Source organism: Mus musculus, chromosome 17 (assembly GCF_000001635.26).
Source record: "Mus musculus strain C57BL/6J chromosome 17, GRCm38.p6 C57BL/6J".
Taxonomy (NCBI): Eukaryota; Metazoa; Chordata; class Mammalia; order Rodentia; family Muridae; genus Mus; species Mus musculus.
In genome coordinates, this window is record NC_000083.6 from 56875073 (window position 1) to 56891696 (window position 16624).

Consider the following 16624-nt stretch of genomic DNA (forward strand, 5'->3'; position numbering starts at 1 on the left):
TGAAGCTCTGCCCCAATTCAGTGCTCACTCCCCTCCTTTCCCAGGTCTGCACCACCCACTTCCTGTCTCTGTGACTTGCTCTGGGGCCTGCAAGTGCGACCCTGGGGTATGTGCCCTCGTCTGGCGTATTTCACTGGACAGGGTCATCATCGTTCCTCCACGTTGGCATGGGCATCTTTTCAGGATGTCCTCTCAGCCTGGAGTGTCCACACCCTTGCTCCCTCCTCTGTCAGTGACCATGAGCTAAGAAGCGTGGCTACTGTGTGGATATGGCTGTGTGACAGACCTGAGTCTCTTATTTCAATGGTTTCTGGTGTATGACCAGAAGGGGACCTTGGGTCATGTTGCCATCGTGGCCCTGGCTTACGGAACACAGTGATGTCACAACAACTGCCTTGAAATGTAGAAGGGAATGTTCTGGAGGATGTCCAGTCTGGGGGGCTGCGTGTCCTTCTGTGGCTACAGTGGGAGGTGGTGACAGAGCTGGACAAGAGTCACCACTGTCGTACCAGTTGATAAAGTGGCAGCCTGTGGTGGGGAGAGAGGGCTGAGGACAACAACATCTGCCCCAGCCTCTCAGGAAACGCCGGTGCCACTAGGCACAGAAGGTCCTGGAAACTCTATTCTTTTCTCCTCCTTTCCTCTCCCTTCTTTTCTACTCCCCTCTCCAGAGTCCCATGTAGCCCAGGCTACCCTTGAGTTCACACAGCACTCAACCACTGGAGAACATGAGTTCAGTCCTCTCTCCCACAAAAAAAGCTGGGTGCAGCAGCATACACCTATAACAGGAGACCCCTACTGCTCACTGGCAGTCAGCTTAGTCAATAGGCAAGCTATGGGCTCGGGAAGGGAGAGGTGTGGATGGTCACTGCCAGACAGGCCTCAATGGAAGGAACATAGCTGAGGAAGAAGAGATTTGCTGACGACCTCTGTCTAGCTTCCACAGGTCTGCATACACGCCACACACAAGGAATGTCCCCCACTAACACCCAGCTTGTTTTATTTCTTTTGCCAGCATCCACTCCTGCTCCCTTATCCTGGTCTGTGAGGTTCCTGTCTTTCTCTGGCCAATTCCACCACCATCCACCCCGCCCTTTGAGGAAGCAGACACCCCACTGTGGACACCTGGTCCTCTGCCCTCTGTAACTGTGTGCGTGAACATCTTTGTGCTGGGTCTGTGTCGTGGGAATGACTGACCCTAAGGAATCAGATAACCTTCAGACCTCCAGGAGGATCCTGAAAACCAAAACCATCTTGAAGAACAAAATTCACAGTGCAATATCGAAGAAGGCACAAGCAGATAACTTTGAGATACTGACCCCAGGTGGGAGCCCTGCCCCCCACCCCGTGCAGGGAGAGGGTGGGGGTGGCAGCAGGGTCCTCTTGTCAGCCCAGGCACACTTCTGGGATCAGTAGTAGAGCAGCACTGGTCTACTGGGGTAGGTGGTCAGTGGCCGTTGAAGTCCTGTGGAGAGGGCTTAAGTAACCGGGGGAAGGAGTAAGGGTGATACCTATGGCCATGTGACCTTTGCCAGGGCGATCATGTGACCAACCATCAAGGCCTTGTCCATTTGGGAACAGTAACCCTGACTCCATGTTCTCCTTTCTGTGGGTCAGGGAGCAGTGAACAGCACTCCTGTCCTTTGTCCCAGTCTTTTGGAGTGACCTTTGACCTCCATCCACCTGAGGTGGTGGAGGGTGGAGGGTGGGGGACTGTTGCTGTAAATCTCTCCAACCCAAATATGCCCCAGCAATGAAAACACAACACCATTAATATGAAGACATGCTGTATGCCTAGATTGGGCAGATCTACCGCTACACTACCGTCTTCCACATCTATGAGACCCCTTAGAACTCGAGGTATCTCCAGGCCATGTGCTTCTGCTCTGCTTTTCTTCTTCTTCCTCCTCCTCTGCATCCTCTCCCTCTTCCATTTTCTCCTTCTCTCTCTCCCACCTTCAATTCCACCTTCCCTTTTATCTGCCCAATCATCAGCTCTCCTTTATTTTACAAATTAAGGCGGGAAGCAAGTTTACTGGAAATCACCTGAGTGCTGACTCATTCCTTGTTCACGGCCTCTCACAGGAGAACGGAATTGACATCAAATATAATTAGCCCCAGGGCTATCCACAACAGGGGACAGTGACAATGACTCCCTGTTCTTCCTCCGATCTTCGTGGGGGAAGTGACTTCTGACCTTCTGCCCTGTTCTGGGGAGAGTGGTTCTCTGTCCTCCCGAGGACCTCATCTCTCGTCCCAACAAATGGAGTGACCTCTGACCCCGCCACAGGTTCCAGCTACTGGACATCTAAGCGAGAAGGCCAGGTGCAGCTGCGCATGGGCAAGGACCCACTAGATAACGAGCCTCCGGTCACAGTTCCCGACTTGATCATGAGCGCGGCCACTAAGTACTCACACTACCTGGCGATCGGTTCCAAGTACAAGAAAAGCTGGCAACTGCTCACCTACATCGAGTACTACGAGGCCTGCCGGCGTGCTGCCAAGGCCTTCCTCAAGGTACGGCTCCTGTGCAAGCAAGTCCACAGGTGACACATCCCTCTCCTGCGCATTCTTGCCCCTCTAGCACCGCTGTGTGTTATGGGCGGAGCTCACTTGCGGTTTGCGCTCCACTTCAGGTTGCTCATTCCCACTAGGAGTGTCATGCCACCATTAGTCACGTGTGAATTGTTTGTCACTCTGTGTCTCGTCTCAGTTTCCTCAAGTACAAGATTTCATTTTGCATATCAAATGTGCATTAATGTGTGTGTAATTAGACATGGATAATAGTTTTGTTTCTGTGTTACACATATTTTGTGTCTTTAATCTTTTTGTTTGTTTGTTTGGTTTTGGTTTTTTTTCAAGACAGGGTTTCTCTGTGTAGCCCTGGCTGTCCTGGAACTCACTCTGTAAACCAGGCTGGCCTCGAACTCAGAAATCCACCTGCCTCTGTCTCCCAAGTGCTGGGATTAAAGGCGTGCGCCACCACTGCCCAGCTGTGTCTTTAATCTTGTATGTGCATTTATACAGAGCTGTATCAGGTATACCCACTGTTGTATATATATCCATATACATATTAAAATCTAGAGTGTGCATATACGTAAATATGAAAGCTTTCACACATATGTGTTGCATGTATAATGTATGCTTTCCTATATGCAACATATACAAATAGGGGCTGAATGTGGCACAGTGGTTAGAGCACTGGCTGCTCTTACAGAGGACCAGGGTTCAATTCCCTAAAACCACATTGTGGCTGACAACCATCTGTAATGAGATTCGATGCCCTCTTCCGGTGTGTTTGAAGACAGCTACAGTGTACTCATATACATAAAATGAATAAATAAATCTTTTAAAAAATAATATTGAAAATTATATTTAATGTGTTTATATATTAACTTTATAAGGTCTGTATCTTTCACTAATTTTTAAAAATGTGGCCAGATGCTGGGCACTGGTGGTGCACACCTTTAATCCCAGCACTCAGGAGACAGAGGAGGTGGATCTCTGTGACTTTGAGGTCAGCCTGGTCTACAGAGTGAGACCCTGTCACAAAAAACCAAAAGAGTTCTGCTGTTTACTTTTTTTTTTTTTTTTTTTTTTTTTTTGGTTTTTCGAGACAGGGTTTCTCTGCGTAGCCCTGGCTGTCCTGGAGCTCACTTTGTAGACCAGGCTGGCCTCGAACTCAGAAATCCGCCTGCCTCTGCCTCCCGAGTGCTGGGATTAAAGGCGTGCGCCACCACGCCCGGCTTTGCTGTTTACTTTTAATTGTGCGTGTCGGTATGTGCATGGGTCTCCTAGACCTGGAGTTATAGATGGGCGAGCTGCCAGAGGCCGTGCTGGGAAGTAAAGACTGGTCTTCTGCAAGAGAATACCTGTTCTTAGCTGCTGAGCCATCGCTCCAGCTCCCTTTCGTAATACATTTACTATAGAATGTACACATACTGACGGTGGTAGGATCTGGTCCACAGGTCCCCTGTGAGGACAGACATGAGTGTTGGTTTCACTTTGTGAGTGGCATGTCCTTGTGTGGAGGAGGATGAGCATACATGCATGTGGACACCCTGCTGACCTGGAGCTCGCCAATCGCATGTGTGTAAGGCATCGTCCTGGTGTCTCCCCAGCACTGGAGTACACGTGCCCACCACACTTGACTGAGAGTTGGAACTCAGGTCATAACTGTCGCACGGCAAGGGTTTTTTTTTGGGGGGGGGGGTTGTTTGTTTGTTTAAGATCTTGTTTATTTTATATATACGAGTACACTGTCATTATCTTCAGATACACCAGAAGAGGGCATCAGATCCCATTACAGATAGCTGTGAGCCACCATGTAGTTGCTGGGAATTGAACTCAGGACCTCTGCAAGAGTAGTCAGTGCTCTTAACCGCTGAGCCATCTCTCCAGCTCCTTTTAAATCATTAGTCATTTTTTTGTTTGTTTGTTTAAGATTTTATTGTCCTGTCTTTCTGGTTACCTGGTGTCATGATGGCATGTTTGTTAGTTGGTCCGTTCCACGAGAAGCTACTGTTCTAACCCTCTGGTGTTTGTTGAATAAATGAAGTTTTAAAAGCCCCATCCTTCAGATTAGGGGAGTCAGAGGAAGGAGATGAACTTTTTTTTTTTTTTTTTTTTTTGGTTTTTCGAGACAGGGTTTCTCTGCATAGCCCTGGCTGTCCTGGAGCTCACTTTGTAGACCAGGCTGGCCTTGAACTCAGAAATCCGCCTGCCTCTGCCTCCCGGGTGCTGGGATTAAAGGCGTGAGCCACCACGTCCAGTTGGAGATGAACTTTTAAAGAAAGTATTGTGATCAAGGAGGGAGGGGTTCACAGACAGCAAAATCTTAGCTAAGTGGAGGAAAAAGCTATCAGGAAATCTAGGGATGAACACACCAAGCCACGGGCACAGACCATGCAAGGGCCCTGGGTTAAAGGACACATTCTGTGCAAAGGATGCAAGCCTGGTGTGTTGGGGTAACATTGAAGATGGATCGTGAATGGATGGGTGGGTGCGTGGGTGGGTGAGTGGATGGGTGGATGCATGGGTGGGCTGAATGAGTGGGTGAATGGGTGAGTGGGTGAATGGATGGGTGGGTGGGTGAGTGGATCGGTGGATGGGTGGGGTGGATGAGTGGGGGTGAGGGCATGAATGAGTGTGAGGGTGGGCGGGCAGGTGCTAGTGATTAACGGCATATTGCTGGATGGCTGGCACCCCGATGGATAGATAACAGAAGTGTGTGGTGTCAGTGCCCTCTCAGCATTCCCACTGTGTGGCACCTGTGTCTGGAGGACAAACCATCCAGAGGGACTGTTCTCCTCAGCCGAAGACTCCTATGAGGTCAGGGTGAGGGCTTCCGAGTCTCACAAAAGCTTCTCCTCCCTCAGGTGGGTCTGGAACGCTTTCATGGTGTGGGTATCATGGGCATCAATTCCTCGGAGTGGGTGATTGCCAGCATTGGAGCTATCATGGCAGGGTAAGGGAGACACCTGACATGTCCTCTGAGTGTCTTGGGGTCTTGCCTCTTTGGGAGCTAGGTGGGCTCTTTGAGTTCGGGGAGCGCACTGGCTGCAGTTCAGGTTGTTAATGACCCAGTTCTTCTCATGCTCCTTCCTCTCTTCCCAGACATTTTCTCTCCTCATCAAACCTGTATGTGTCCTGTGGACCCCAACATATAATGCCCCTTCCTTTAGGAATACTTCCTAATTTTGTCCATACCCTATCACTGAGCTGTCCCTACACTCATGTGGAACATTTGGGAGAGCTTAGAAAGAGTTTCCCCTGAGCCCCACCTTCCAACAGAGTATGAAGACTCCCAAGAACCCAACAGTTCCCCCAAAGCCCTCACTGGTAGATCTTCAGTTCCTGAATTATTTTTCCAGTGGCATCTCTGTGGGCATCTTGAGCAGCATCTCCCCCAAAGCCTGCCAAGTCATCGCTGAGACCTCAGAAATGGATATCTTTGTGGTGGATAATGACAGACAGCTGCAAAAGATTAACCAGGTAAGGTGCTCTGGAGTCTGTGGATCTGGAATGCTCTATCTGTGGGGGTCTGGGATAGCCATGCCTGCATTACACACACAGTATTAGTACTAAATTTAAAAAATGGTATTGGTGGAGAGCAATAGAAGAAGACACCCATGCCATCCTTTAGTGAGTACCTGTGAGCGCATGCATGCGTGTATGTACAGAGACACACACAGACACACACACACATACACACACACACGTGCGTACGTGCGTCAGAAATGAAATAAAAATAGCAATGAATGGTAAGAAATGGGGGTGTGCATCTTAGCAGTGAAGCGAGGCTATACACCATGAAGTAGAAATCAAATGGTTTACAATGGAATAATCCTATTTTTTCACACAGTAAGAATACTGGGGCTGGGGCTGAAGGGCACTTGCAGTGGTCTCTCTTTTTTTTTTTTTTTTTTTTTTTTTTGGTTTTTCGGGACAGAGTTTCTCTGTATAGCCCTGGCTGTCCTGGAACTTACTTTGTAGACCAGGCTGGCCTCGAACTCAGAAATCCACCTGCCTCTGCCTCCTGAGTGCTGGGATTAAAGGCGTGTGCCACCACGCCTGGCCTCCTTGCTGTTCTTGTAGAGGACCCAGGTTGGGTTCCCAGCACCCACATAGTGGCTCACAACCACCTGTAACTCCACTTCCAGGAGATCTGATGCTGTCTTCTAGCCTCCACAGTGCATATACAGACATGCAGGCATGTACATTTACATATACATAAAACTAAAACACACACACACACATACACACACACACACACACACACACACACACACACACACACACACACACTGGGGCTGAGCTCAGTGGGCAGAATGCTCGCCCAGCCTGGATGGGGCCCTGGGTTCCATCCCTGGCCTGGCACCACAAAACAGTATATGACAGTAAGACCTGCCAGGAGTTCAAGGGCATCTTCAACTACATAGTGAGTTTGAGACCATCCTGGGCTACAGGAGACCCCCATCTCCCCAGTCGTGAAAACAAACAAGAGCACTGGGAGTCCCTCCTTTTGTGTGTGGAGCAATCCCTGGCTCAGGGGCCCTTATCTTTGCCTGTGCTGACCCCATGGTGCCCTGCAGATCCAGGGCTACTTGAAGCATCTCAAGGCCATCATACAGTACAGAGAAGATATCCAGGAAGCGCAGCCAAATCTATACTCGGTATGTCCAAACAGGGGATTAAGGGCAGGACAGCCAATCACAGGCCTGGAGACTGAGGCCAAGCCCAGTGCAGGGTGAGAGTACAGAAAGCCCAAAGTGGGATTCTTTTGTGTATCCTTGGGTACCTGGCATCATATTCTCAGAGTTTCTCCATTTGGGGGCCTGCATCAAATGCCTTTTCTTTTCACGGCTGAGAAATATTCCAGTGTATGGTTAAAGCTGAGGTGGGTGGCCTGGGAGGGTGTCTGGGATAGCTTCTACTCTCCAGTGCCCATTGACCAGCCTTTCTGCAGTGGAAAGGCTTCCTGGACCTCGCGGATGGCATCTCGGATGAAAAACTGGACAAAATCATCGACACACTGAAGCCCAATCAGTGCTGTGCTTTGGTATATAACCAGGGTACCACAGGGCCCTCGAAGGCCATAATGCTGAGCCATGACAACGTGAGTAATGGCCCTCTCTGAGGGGCTGGCCCAGCCTGGCCTCTTGTGGAATGAAGAACCTAGACTGTACTTAGCAAGGTACCTTTCAGATCACATGGACCACAGCAGCCATCGTTCAAAGCCTTGGGTTCAAGTGTCCACCTCAGGGTCAGGAGATCCTCGTGAGCTACCTGCCACTTTGCTTCCCTGGAATACAGATCTTGGACGTTTGGGTGGCCATTTCCGTGGCTGGGACAGTCTATTTCCCCTCGCTAGACTCAGGGAAGTGGAGTGGGCTGCCACGAACCCCTGGCACGGTGAGTGCTAGGGTAAGAGAGACAGTGGGCCAATATGGGCAGCAAAGACAGGGGTGGGGGTTGGGGGATGAGGTGGGAATGGTCACTCTGTTCCTTGCTGTGGTACAGGGTCGAAGTGAGAAGGGTGAGGGCAAGGGTGCGACATACTCCCTCCATCTCCTGACCTCCGGTCTGGCCTTTACATTTCTCCCCTACTGGGGGAAGGGACCTCTGCTGGCATGTCCCCTGAGCTGTCCTCGGTCCCATCCTGGTTCCCCGGGCTGAAGCTTCCCGCCTCGTATCCCTGGTGTGCATGGGGGTCCCCCAGCGCCCCATCCCGTCCCATTCAGGGCTTCCTGATGGAGCTGCTCCGCGAGGTCCAGCCCACCACGTTCTGCGGCATTCCGTGGGTGTGGGACCGCATGCTGGACAGTCTGAAGACCAAATTCCTGGACTCCACCGCCTTCCGCAGGAGGATCGACCATTGGGCCATGCGCATGGGCCTCCACACCAACAAGAAGCTGATGATGGGGTACAGCAGGCTCTGGACTGGGGCCGCAGGGTGCTGAGCTCGGGGTGGGGGTGGGGGTGGGGGAAGGATGGGACCCGGGAGCAGTGATCACAGGTTCTGCTTCTTCCACCCACGGCTCTGCTTCTAAAGGGAGATCCACCAGCCGCTGTGCTTCGGCCTGGCCAAGAGATTGACCTTCGAGCGCGCCAGGAAGTTCCTGGGTCTCAACCATTGCCAGCAGTTTCTAAACATGGGCATGGGGCTGCCGAGTGGCACGCTGGATTTCTTCCTCAGCGTAAACATCCCTATCATGGAGTTGTACGGCTTGTCGGAGTGCACGGGACTACACACAGTGTCCAACCTGCAGGCTTACCGGATACTGAGGTGGGTGTGGATGGGCCTCTGTCTTCCCTCAGGACAGCAGCCCAATCCGGGGATCCCCAGGATTCAGGCCACGCCCAAAGCAAGGCGACTGCTGAGCCTCGTGGGTGTGGCTTTCCTCTTTTTCCTCTTTTCTCTCTGTGGTGCGGGGCTGGGGTGGCGATGGAGGTAGGACCCAAAGCCCCTATGAGTACCAAGCAAGTTTTGGGTATCCATACATGGTGGGCAGCCTTCTTCTGAGAGTGAGCCTGGCAACAGACTGGCAGATGGGGCTCCTGTGGACACTGCTGCTATGAATGAGGCGAGGCACAGCAGTTTTGAAAGCCAGCAACGTTTGCCTCTGCCCATGTGTGGGATGGGGGGTGGGGAAGGGTACTGGGGGCTTTTTTTTTTTTTTTTTCTGAGACTGGGTTTCTCTGTGTAGCCCTGGCTATCCTGGAACTCCCTCTGTAGACCAGGCTGACTTCAAACTTTCAGAGATCTGCCTGCCTCTGCCTCCTGAGTCCTGGGATAAAAGGCATGAGCCCCCACCCAGCTTTGTTACATTTTGTTTTATGAGACAGGATCTCCCGGTGTAGCTACATTAGCCTCAAACTTACAGCATTCCCTTGCTTCAGCTTCCCAAACACTGCAGTGACAGACATGTACAATCACACCCTGCTTTGGCCTCTGGCCAACCATACTGACCCAAGTTACACCCGGAGTAGGCGGTGGAATGTGTCAGTCTCTCCTGACTGCATTTTGGGGCCTTAACCTGATTTTTTTTTTCTCTGTGCTGCCTTGTTCCGACTGAGAGACAAAGAAGGGGTGGAGAGAGAGGCTGAAGCCCAAGGGGTATCATGTTCTGGTGGGGGCGCATGTCAGCCCTGTTATGGCGCCCTTCTTGTCCACAGCGCTGGGAAAGCGCTTCCCAAAACCCACACAAAGGTGGAAAAAGAAAACAAGGATGGGATCGGGAACTTGTGTATCTGGGGCCGCCACATATTCATGGGGTACCTCAGAGACAAGCAGAGCACAGAGAGGAAGGTGGACACCCACGGCTGGCTACACACGAACGACTTGGGCTTCTTGGATTTTGACAAGTTCCTCTATGTCATGGGGAACAATAACGGTGAGAAATGCACATCACATGGCTGGCTCCACTTCCTAGAGAAGGGGATGTTTGGGGCTGTGCCCCACCCTTGATGTGGCTTTTCAGAGACAAATGCTTCTCTTTGTTACTACAGATTTGATCAAGCTGAGCTCGGGGGAAATGGTCAACCCGTATCCCATCGAGGAGCGGGTAAGGACGCGAATCCCCATCGTCCGCTATGCCATGCTGGTGGGCCAGGACGCCCCGTACCTGTGCGCCCTCCTCACATTGAAGGTACCCACGGAGCAAGACTCTGACCAGATGAAGGGTGGGCTGGATGAGAGTCATCGTTTTTAGTGGCCTTTTGTTTTGTTCATTGTGACTAAATACCTAATCAGAAGCAATTTAAGGGCCAGGATATTCGCCCCATGGATAAAGCACTTGCTATTATAACCATGAGGACCTAAGTCTGAGTTCCATGTGTAAAGCTGGGCATGATGGAGCACTTTATAATCCCGAGTGCTGGGGAGGAGACTGGTGAGCTCCAGGCCACGGGAGAGAAACTGCCTTGAATTAAAAAGGTAGATAGCGCCAGAGGGGCAACACCTGAGGCTGACCTCTGACCTCCATGCACTGTGCACACACGAACATGTACACAGACCTTTATACACAAAAGCACCCCCCCCCCAAGACAGGGTTTCTCTTTGTAGCCCTGGCTCTCCTGGAATTCACTCTGTAGACCAGGCTGGCCTCGAACTCAGAAATTCTCCTGCCTCTGCCTCCCAAGAGCTGGGATTAAAGGCGTGCACCACCATGCCTGACTTAAAATTTTATTATCATCATCATTATCACCATGATGTGTTCATGTACACAGCACAGAAGTGAGAGGACAGTTTTGTGGAGTGGGTTCTCCTCCCATGGTTCCAGGAATGAAACTCATTTCCTCAGGCTTTTGAGGCCTCCACCCACTGAACCAACTCACCAGGCCTACTTGTGGGCATTTTCATTTCAATTAAGCCTCTTTGGAAAGGCAGGCATCCCCAGGGGTGTGTTTTTATGGTGACTTTAGATCTGTAAGGTGTGCCCTGAAGCAGCTTTTATGTGGGGTTACATCCTGCCTCTACTTGTTGGTTCTGAGGAGGGGTGCAGAGTGCCTGACAATGTAGAAGGATCTAGAATTTCCCCATGTACACAGTGTCCCTCACAGTGTGGACAGGGCCATTGGCATCAAGGTACCAAGTTGAGGATATCAGACTGGTTGAGAAGATGGGCTTTGGGGAGCCAAGAGATCTGGCTTGAGAGATGGTTCAGTGGGTAATGGTGCTTGCTGCCAAGCCTGACGGCCTGAGATGATCCCCAAGACCCACATGGTGAAGGGGAGAATGAACTACAAGATGTGTGCTTTGTGTGTGTGTGTGTGGGGGGGGCTGTGTGATCACTGGACTGCAGGCTGGCTCTGATGGAGGCCAGCCTTGAAGGAGGTGCTCACAAAACTCTGTCCCTCTCCACAGTGTCAGATAAATCCAGAGACTGGAGAGGCTCGGAGTAACCTGACCAGTGAGGTCGTCGCTTGCTGTCGGAAGCTTCGAAGCCAGTCGACCTGGTTGTCAGACGTCCTATATGACCGTGACCCTTTGGTCACGGAGTTCATTAACCAGGGCATCGAGGATGTGAATTCGGAGGCGCCCACAATGGGTGCCAAGATCATTAAGTGGGTCATTCTAGACAACGATTTCTCTGTGGATGGTGGGGAGCTTGGTGAGTAAGGAGTATGGGTGGACCATGGAGCCTCAGGCTCTTGGCCCCAGGCTTCCATTAAGTATGGGAAGGGTCTGGGCTCATGCAGCTTTAGCTGATTTTTACAACAAAACACATTTAACACAGGTACGTATCTGTCAGCTGAGCACCCTGAAGTCTGAGGCAGGAGGATCATGAGTTCAAAGGCTGTCCAGGGTACAGAGAGAAGAGCCTGTCTCATAAACAAACCTGGGGATAGGGAGATGGCTTAAGTTTGTAAAGATGCTGACTGCCCAAGCTGAAGACCTGAGTTTGATTCCCAGAACCCATGTTACAAACACAGCAAACAATCAACCCCCTCAAACAAAAACCAAAACACTAGAGGCATACAGGTGGCTGTTTTTAAAGGTTTATTTTTATATTTATGTTTATGACTGTCTGCACGCATGAAAGTTGAGCATGTTTGTCCAGTGCCAGCAGAGCATCAGTCCCTTGGGACTGGAGTCGCGGTTGTTGTGAGCTGCCACATGCTGGGAATTGAACCCAAGCTCTCTGCAGAAACAGCTGCTGTTCTAACTCCTGAGCCATCTCTCCAGGTGCAATACACTTTTTTTTTTTTTTTTTTTTTTTTCAAGACAAGAGTTTCTCTGTATAGCCCTGGCTGTCCCGGAACTCCTTCTGTAGGCCAGGTTGGCCTTGAACTCAGAGATCTGCCTGCCTCTGTCTCCTGAGTGCTGAGGTTAAAGGCGCTGAGCCACCTGGCTCCTAGTTCACTTGTAATTCCAATGCTGGGGAGGGTAAGAATTCCTTATGATACCTGGATTATCAGCCTAGTTTACTTGACCAGTACCAGGAAAATGAAATAGTTTCAAAAAAAAAAAAAAAAAAAAAAAGAAAGTTGCAAGGAGTGATGCACATACCTTTAATCCCAGCATGTGAAAGGCAGAAGCAAGTGGATCTCTGTGAGTTTGCGGCAAGCCTGGTCTACATAGTTTATTCCAGGATAGCCTGGTCTACATGGTGAAATCCTGCTTCAGGGGAAACACACACACACACACACACACACACACACACAGCTCAGGAGATGTTCAGTGGCTGTGAGGGCTGTGCATAAGGACCACATAAGCTCATCAAAAAGGCTGGATGTGATGCTGCAGGCCTCGCATACCAGTGCTGAGGGCAGAGACACAAGGGTCCCTAGGGCTTGCTGCCAACCAGCTTAGTTCAAGGTTGAGTGAGAGACCCTGTGCTGAAAGGATATGGACAGTAGAGAGAGAGAGAGATGGGGTAGGACATCTGACTCTTCTCTTCTGGCTTGGCGCGCGTGTGCGCGCACGCACACACACACACACACACACACACACACACACACAGGGAGGGGAGGGAGGGGCGGGGAGGAGGAAGGAAGGAAGGAAGGAAGGAAGGAAGGAAGGAAGGAAGGAAGGAAGGAAGGGAGGGCGGGAGGGGTGGCCTTGGAACCAGATGGCTCAGAGGTTAAACGTACTTGCTGCTCTTGAAGAAGATCCAAGTTTAGTTCCCAGGACCCACAAAAACTGAGCAGCTCATAATCACCTAACTCTGGAGCCCTCTTCTGGCCTCCAAAGGCACTGCAAGCACATGTACACACATGCACACACACAAGGACACATAATGGACCATCTTCAGATGCAATTCCTGACTTTTGGGGGTGTAGAGGCAGCATCTGAATGTTAGAAGATTCTGGACTAGTCAGGCCTGAGGCTGTTTGAACTCTAGGTCTATGGGGTGGCAACTTTACACCTATATTTTAACCACTGCCCTCAGGGACTTCTGGAGAGGATTCTTGGCTACTTCCCAGTTCTCTCCTACCCCAGCTACCATACACCCTTAACAAGCACTCAATCCTCCTGACAACTTGGCTCAGGCTTCTGAGTGGGGACCCCTGGGGGAAGGTGGCAGGGAGGCCCACCACAGCCTTGCTTCCGTCACAGGACCCATGAGCAAGATGAACAGGTCCATTGTGGTCAAGATATACCAAGAGGAAATCCAGAAACTCTATGAGACTTCGACCTCCTAGGAACCCCATTCACCCTAATCTTCGTTCAAGCGCCGGCACTTCATCCCCTTCATCCTGTTTATCGGGGGACAATTTCTACAGTGGAGGGGGGACTCCCTGAGAGGGTCCTGGGTGGAAAGGCATATCCCGCTCTCTAGAGTTGGTATTTGAATTGTAAAGAAATTAAATGTGTTCCCTAAAGTGATGGCTCGCACCCCGAGGTAATTTTGTCAAGGGTCACTACTAGATGACATCTGGTGACATGTGGCTGTTGTAACAGGTGAGAAGTGGGTGGAGGCCCAGGACACAGCACAGCACACTGCAGGGACCTGCAGACACAGATGCCAGGGTTAAGACCTGAATTTATAGCAACTCCAGGCTTAGGCTCCATGCTGACGCCTCAATCAAGACTCCCAAGCTGAAAGGGCTCCCACCCTAGACGTTGTTCTTACAGTGAAAGCTACTTTTGTTATCGTTGGTCTGGAGCCCAGGTCCTCAGACTAAGTTCTCTGCCATGACCCAGCTTCCCACTGGGGGTTTGTGTGTGCACGTGCTCATGAGTACATGTGTCCTCAGACTCCAGGAGGGCACGGGATGTCCTGAGACTGGAGTTCTAGAGGGTTGTGAGCTGCCATGTGGATGTTGGGAACCAAACTTGAGCCCTCTACAAGAGCAGCAAACACTATCTCTCTGGCCCATTTACACACTGTGCTAAAGGTGAAGTTGGGGAATTGCTGGGACCTACAGTGTTCTTTAGACAAAGTGCAAGTGCTCCCAGCTCAAAACCTGGAGGCCCACAAAGGGACCTGACAGCAGCACCTGTGCATGGAGCTTAGCTGGTAAACTTGGGAGATCTCATGCTGTCTTCTTAATCAGAACCAGCTGGGAGACCCCACATCCCCAACACATCAAACTACAGCAATGATTCTGAACTCTAGATGCATTCCAGACAGCATGCACGGAGGTAGCCTTGGGGACACAGAGCTACCTCTGTGGAAGTTCTGACAGGGCTGGAAAGGACCAAGGTAACTTGGTAGGGTGACATCCTGTCCGCTGGGGCAGATATTGCACAGAATTTACAACAGAGGAAATGGATTGCATCCCCTGGTGTGTCCTGCAGTCCTCCTGTAATCATTAAAATGTAGGAAATGCCATTTGAATGGTTCTGAAAGAAATGTTTCAGATATACATATACATGTCATATATGTAGTCATAGTTGCTGGCGGGGAGGAGTCATGCAGGGACTCCAGGGACACAGCCCTGGAGTGAGCACTCATATTGAGGTGAACTCCAAGTTCCCCACCTTCTGGCAATCTCCTTGACTAAGCTAGCTGACATCTTTGGTCTGTTGTGGGTACCTATCAGGGTGAATACTTATTCAGTTACCCAGTAAGTTGTAACCAACAAAGCAAGTGCGCAGATATAGTTTCTGGCTCCTAGTCTGACCTGTGAGTAGCTTGGAAACCACTTCTATCCTCAAGATAAGTGGGGGCTGAATATGGACAGTTCTTGTATCTACCAGGAAACAGAGATGATGGGAGAGTGTAAGAGGCAGATATAGACAACCCTGGCTGGCCAGACCAGAAACCACTACTACTGGAACCAGCATCGAGCAGGGAGACTTCTGTGTGTTAGACAAGACTGTAGTGGTTCATGCTGCTGTTATAAGAAACTATCAAGGCTGGTAATATTTCAAGGAGGGGTTATAATAGTTCAAATAGCATGGCCATTTTGGCAAAGTTGCCTGGTTCTCCTAAGGTCCCTGACACTGGCTAGAACACACATGAGGAAGAGTATGCAGAGACTGGAGGAGGAGGTGGTCTCTGGGGAACTATTCAGGTTCTCATGAAAATGCTATTGCTAATCCCTCAATGATCCCACCACTTTCACGGGAGTCAACTTTGTAAACAGTGCTAAAAGGCTGGGCTGCAGCTCAGTAGGCAGGGCACTCATCTAGTATACCCTGGGTTCTATCCCCAGCATCACATAGACCAGAGTGAGGGTACACATCTCTCGATCCAGCACTCAGGAGGTAGGAGATCAGTTCAAGGCTAGCCTGGGCTATATATTGTCTAACAAAGAATGACCCTCTGGTTAGCAGAAAATGACTTGGCTGAGGAAATGAGTGTAAGGACTAGGCTGTGGTTTGAGAATGGTCCATCAGTGACATCACTGAGCTTGGTTTTCAGTATGGCTGTTGGGAGGTTTGGGGATTCTGGGAGCATGTCTCTCAGGAGTTGCTTCCTGCTCTCCTCACGGGAACACAGTATAGGCGCTCAGTCCTTTCTCTTCATGTACACATCTGCTTTTAGAATGTAAAGGCAAGCCGGGCGTGGTGGCACATGCCTTTAATCCCAGCACTCGGGAGGCAGAGGCCAGCCTGGTCTACAAAGTGAGCTCCAGGACAGCCAGAGCTATAAAGAGAAACCCTGTCTCAAAAAACCAAAAAAAAAAAAAAAAAAAAAAAGAATGTAAAGGCTTCAACCAGAAGCCAAGCTGATACAGTGGCCTAAGTGGAACTGGCTTTCTGAACTATAAGATACACAGGCCCTTTTCTTTTCTCTATAAATTAGCCAGTCTCAGGTAATTTGTTACAGTCACAGGAAGATGATAGTATTCTTCAGTGATCTAAATAAACTGCCAATAAGTTTTGCTAAATAGTACAAATTTAGGGAATTCAAACTTTGTGTGCATACATGTTTTTAATAAAAACTGCATGTACATGTATGCCTGTGGATAAGAGGTTAAACTTCCCCCTATATTAACCTCCCCTTTTTCTTTCTTTCCTTCTTCCCTCCCTCCCAATAGGGTCTTTCACTGAACCTGAATATGGTCAGACTCCACAGGCTCAGTCAGCCCTAGAAACCCTTGCCTTGGAGTTTGCAGCTGGAGGTGAAGAGGGCTCAGTGGTGATGAGCGCTCGCTGCTCTCCCATGATCCCAGTATGGTCCTTAGAACCTACAGTGCCTAGCTCATAGTGACCTGCAACTCTAGC

The 16624-nt window shown here is 50.3% G+C and overlaps 1 protein-coding gene across 4 annotated transcripts; it reads left to right on the forward strand.

Moving 5' to 3' along the window:
- The first annotated feature begins 379 nt into the window (after positions 1 to 379).
- On the forward strand, positions 380 to 14783 carry Acsbg3 (acyl-CoA synthetase bubblegum family member 3). 4 transcript variants are annotated; one of them, XR_385395.3, is made up of 14 exons: positions 380 to 608; positions 1016 to 1324; positions 2291 to 2517; positions 5379 to 5467; positions 5874 to 5994; positions 7095 to 7175; positions 7469 to 7618; positions 7708 to 7914; positions 8222 to 8425; positions 8555 to 8788; positions 9679 to 9896; positions 10012 to 10151; positions 11369 to 11615; positions 13565 to 14783. XR_385395.3 is itself a non-coding variant. In NM_030141.2 (14 exons), exons 2-14 carry the CDS (start codon positions 1189 to 1191, stop codon positions 13648 to 13650), a joined length of 2118 nt encoding a protein of 705 aa, NP_084417.1. In that variant the 5' UTR covers positions 412 to 608; positions 1016 to 1188; the 3' UTR covers positions 13651 to 13835. The 4 variants fall into 4 exon arrangements, 2 of the variants coding, with proteins under 2 accessions (XP_006525204.1, NP_084417.1); NM_030141.2 differs by having other exon boundaries at positions 412 to 608; positions 8244 to 8425; positions 13565 to 13835; XR_385396.4 differs by lacking the exon at positions 9679 to 9896 and having other exon boundaries at positions 381 to 608; positions 8244 to 8425.
- Positions 14784 to 16624: the final 1841 nt, after the last annotated feature.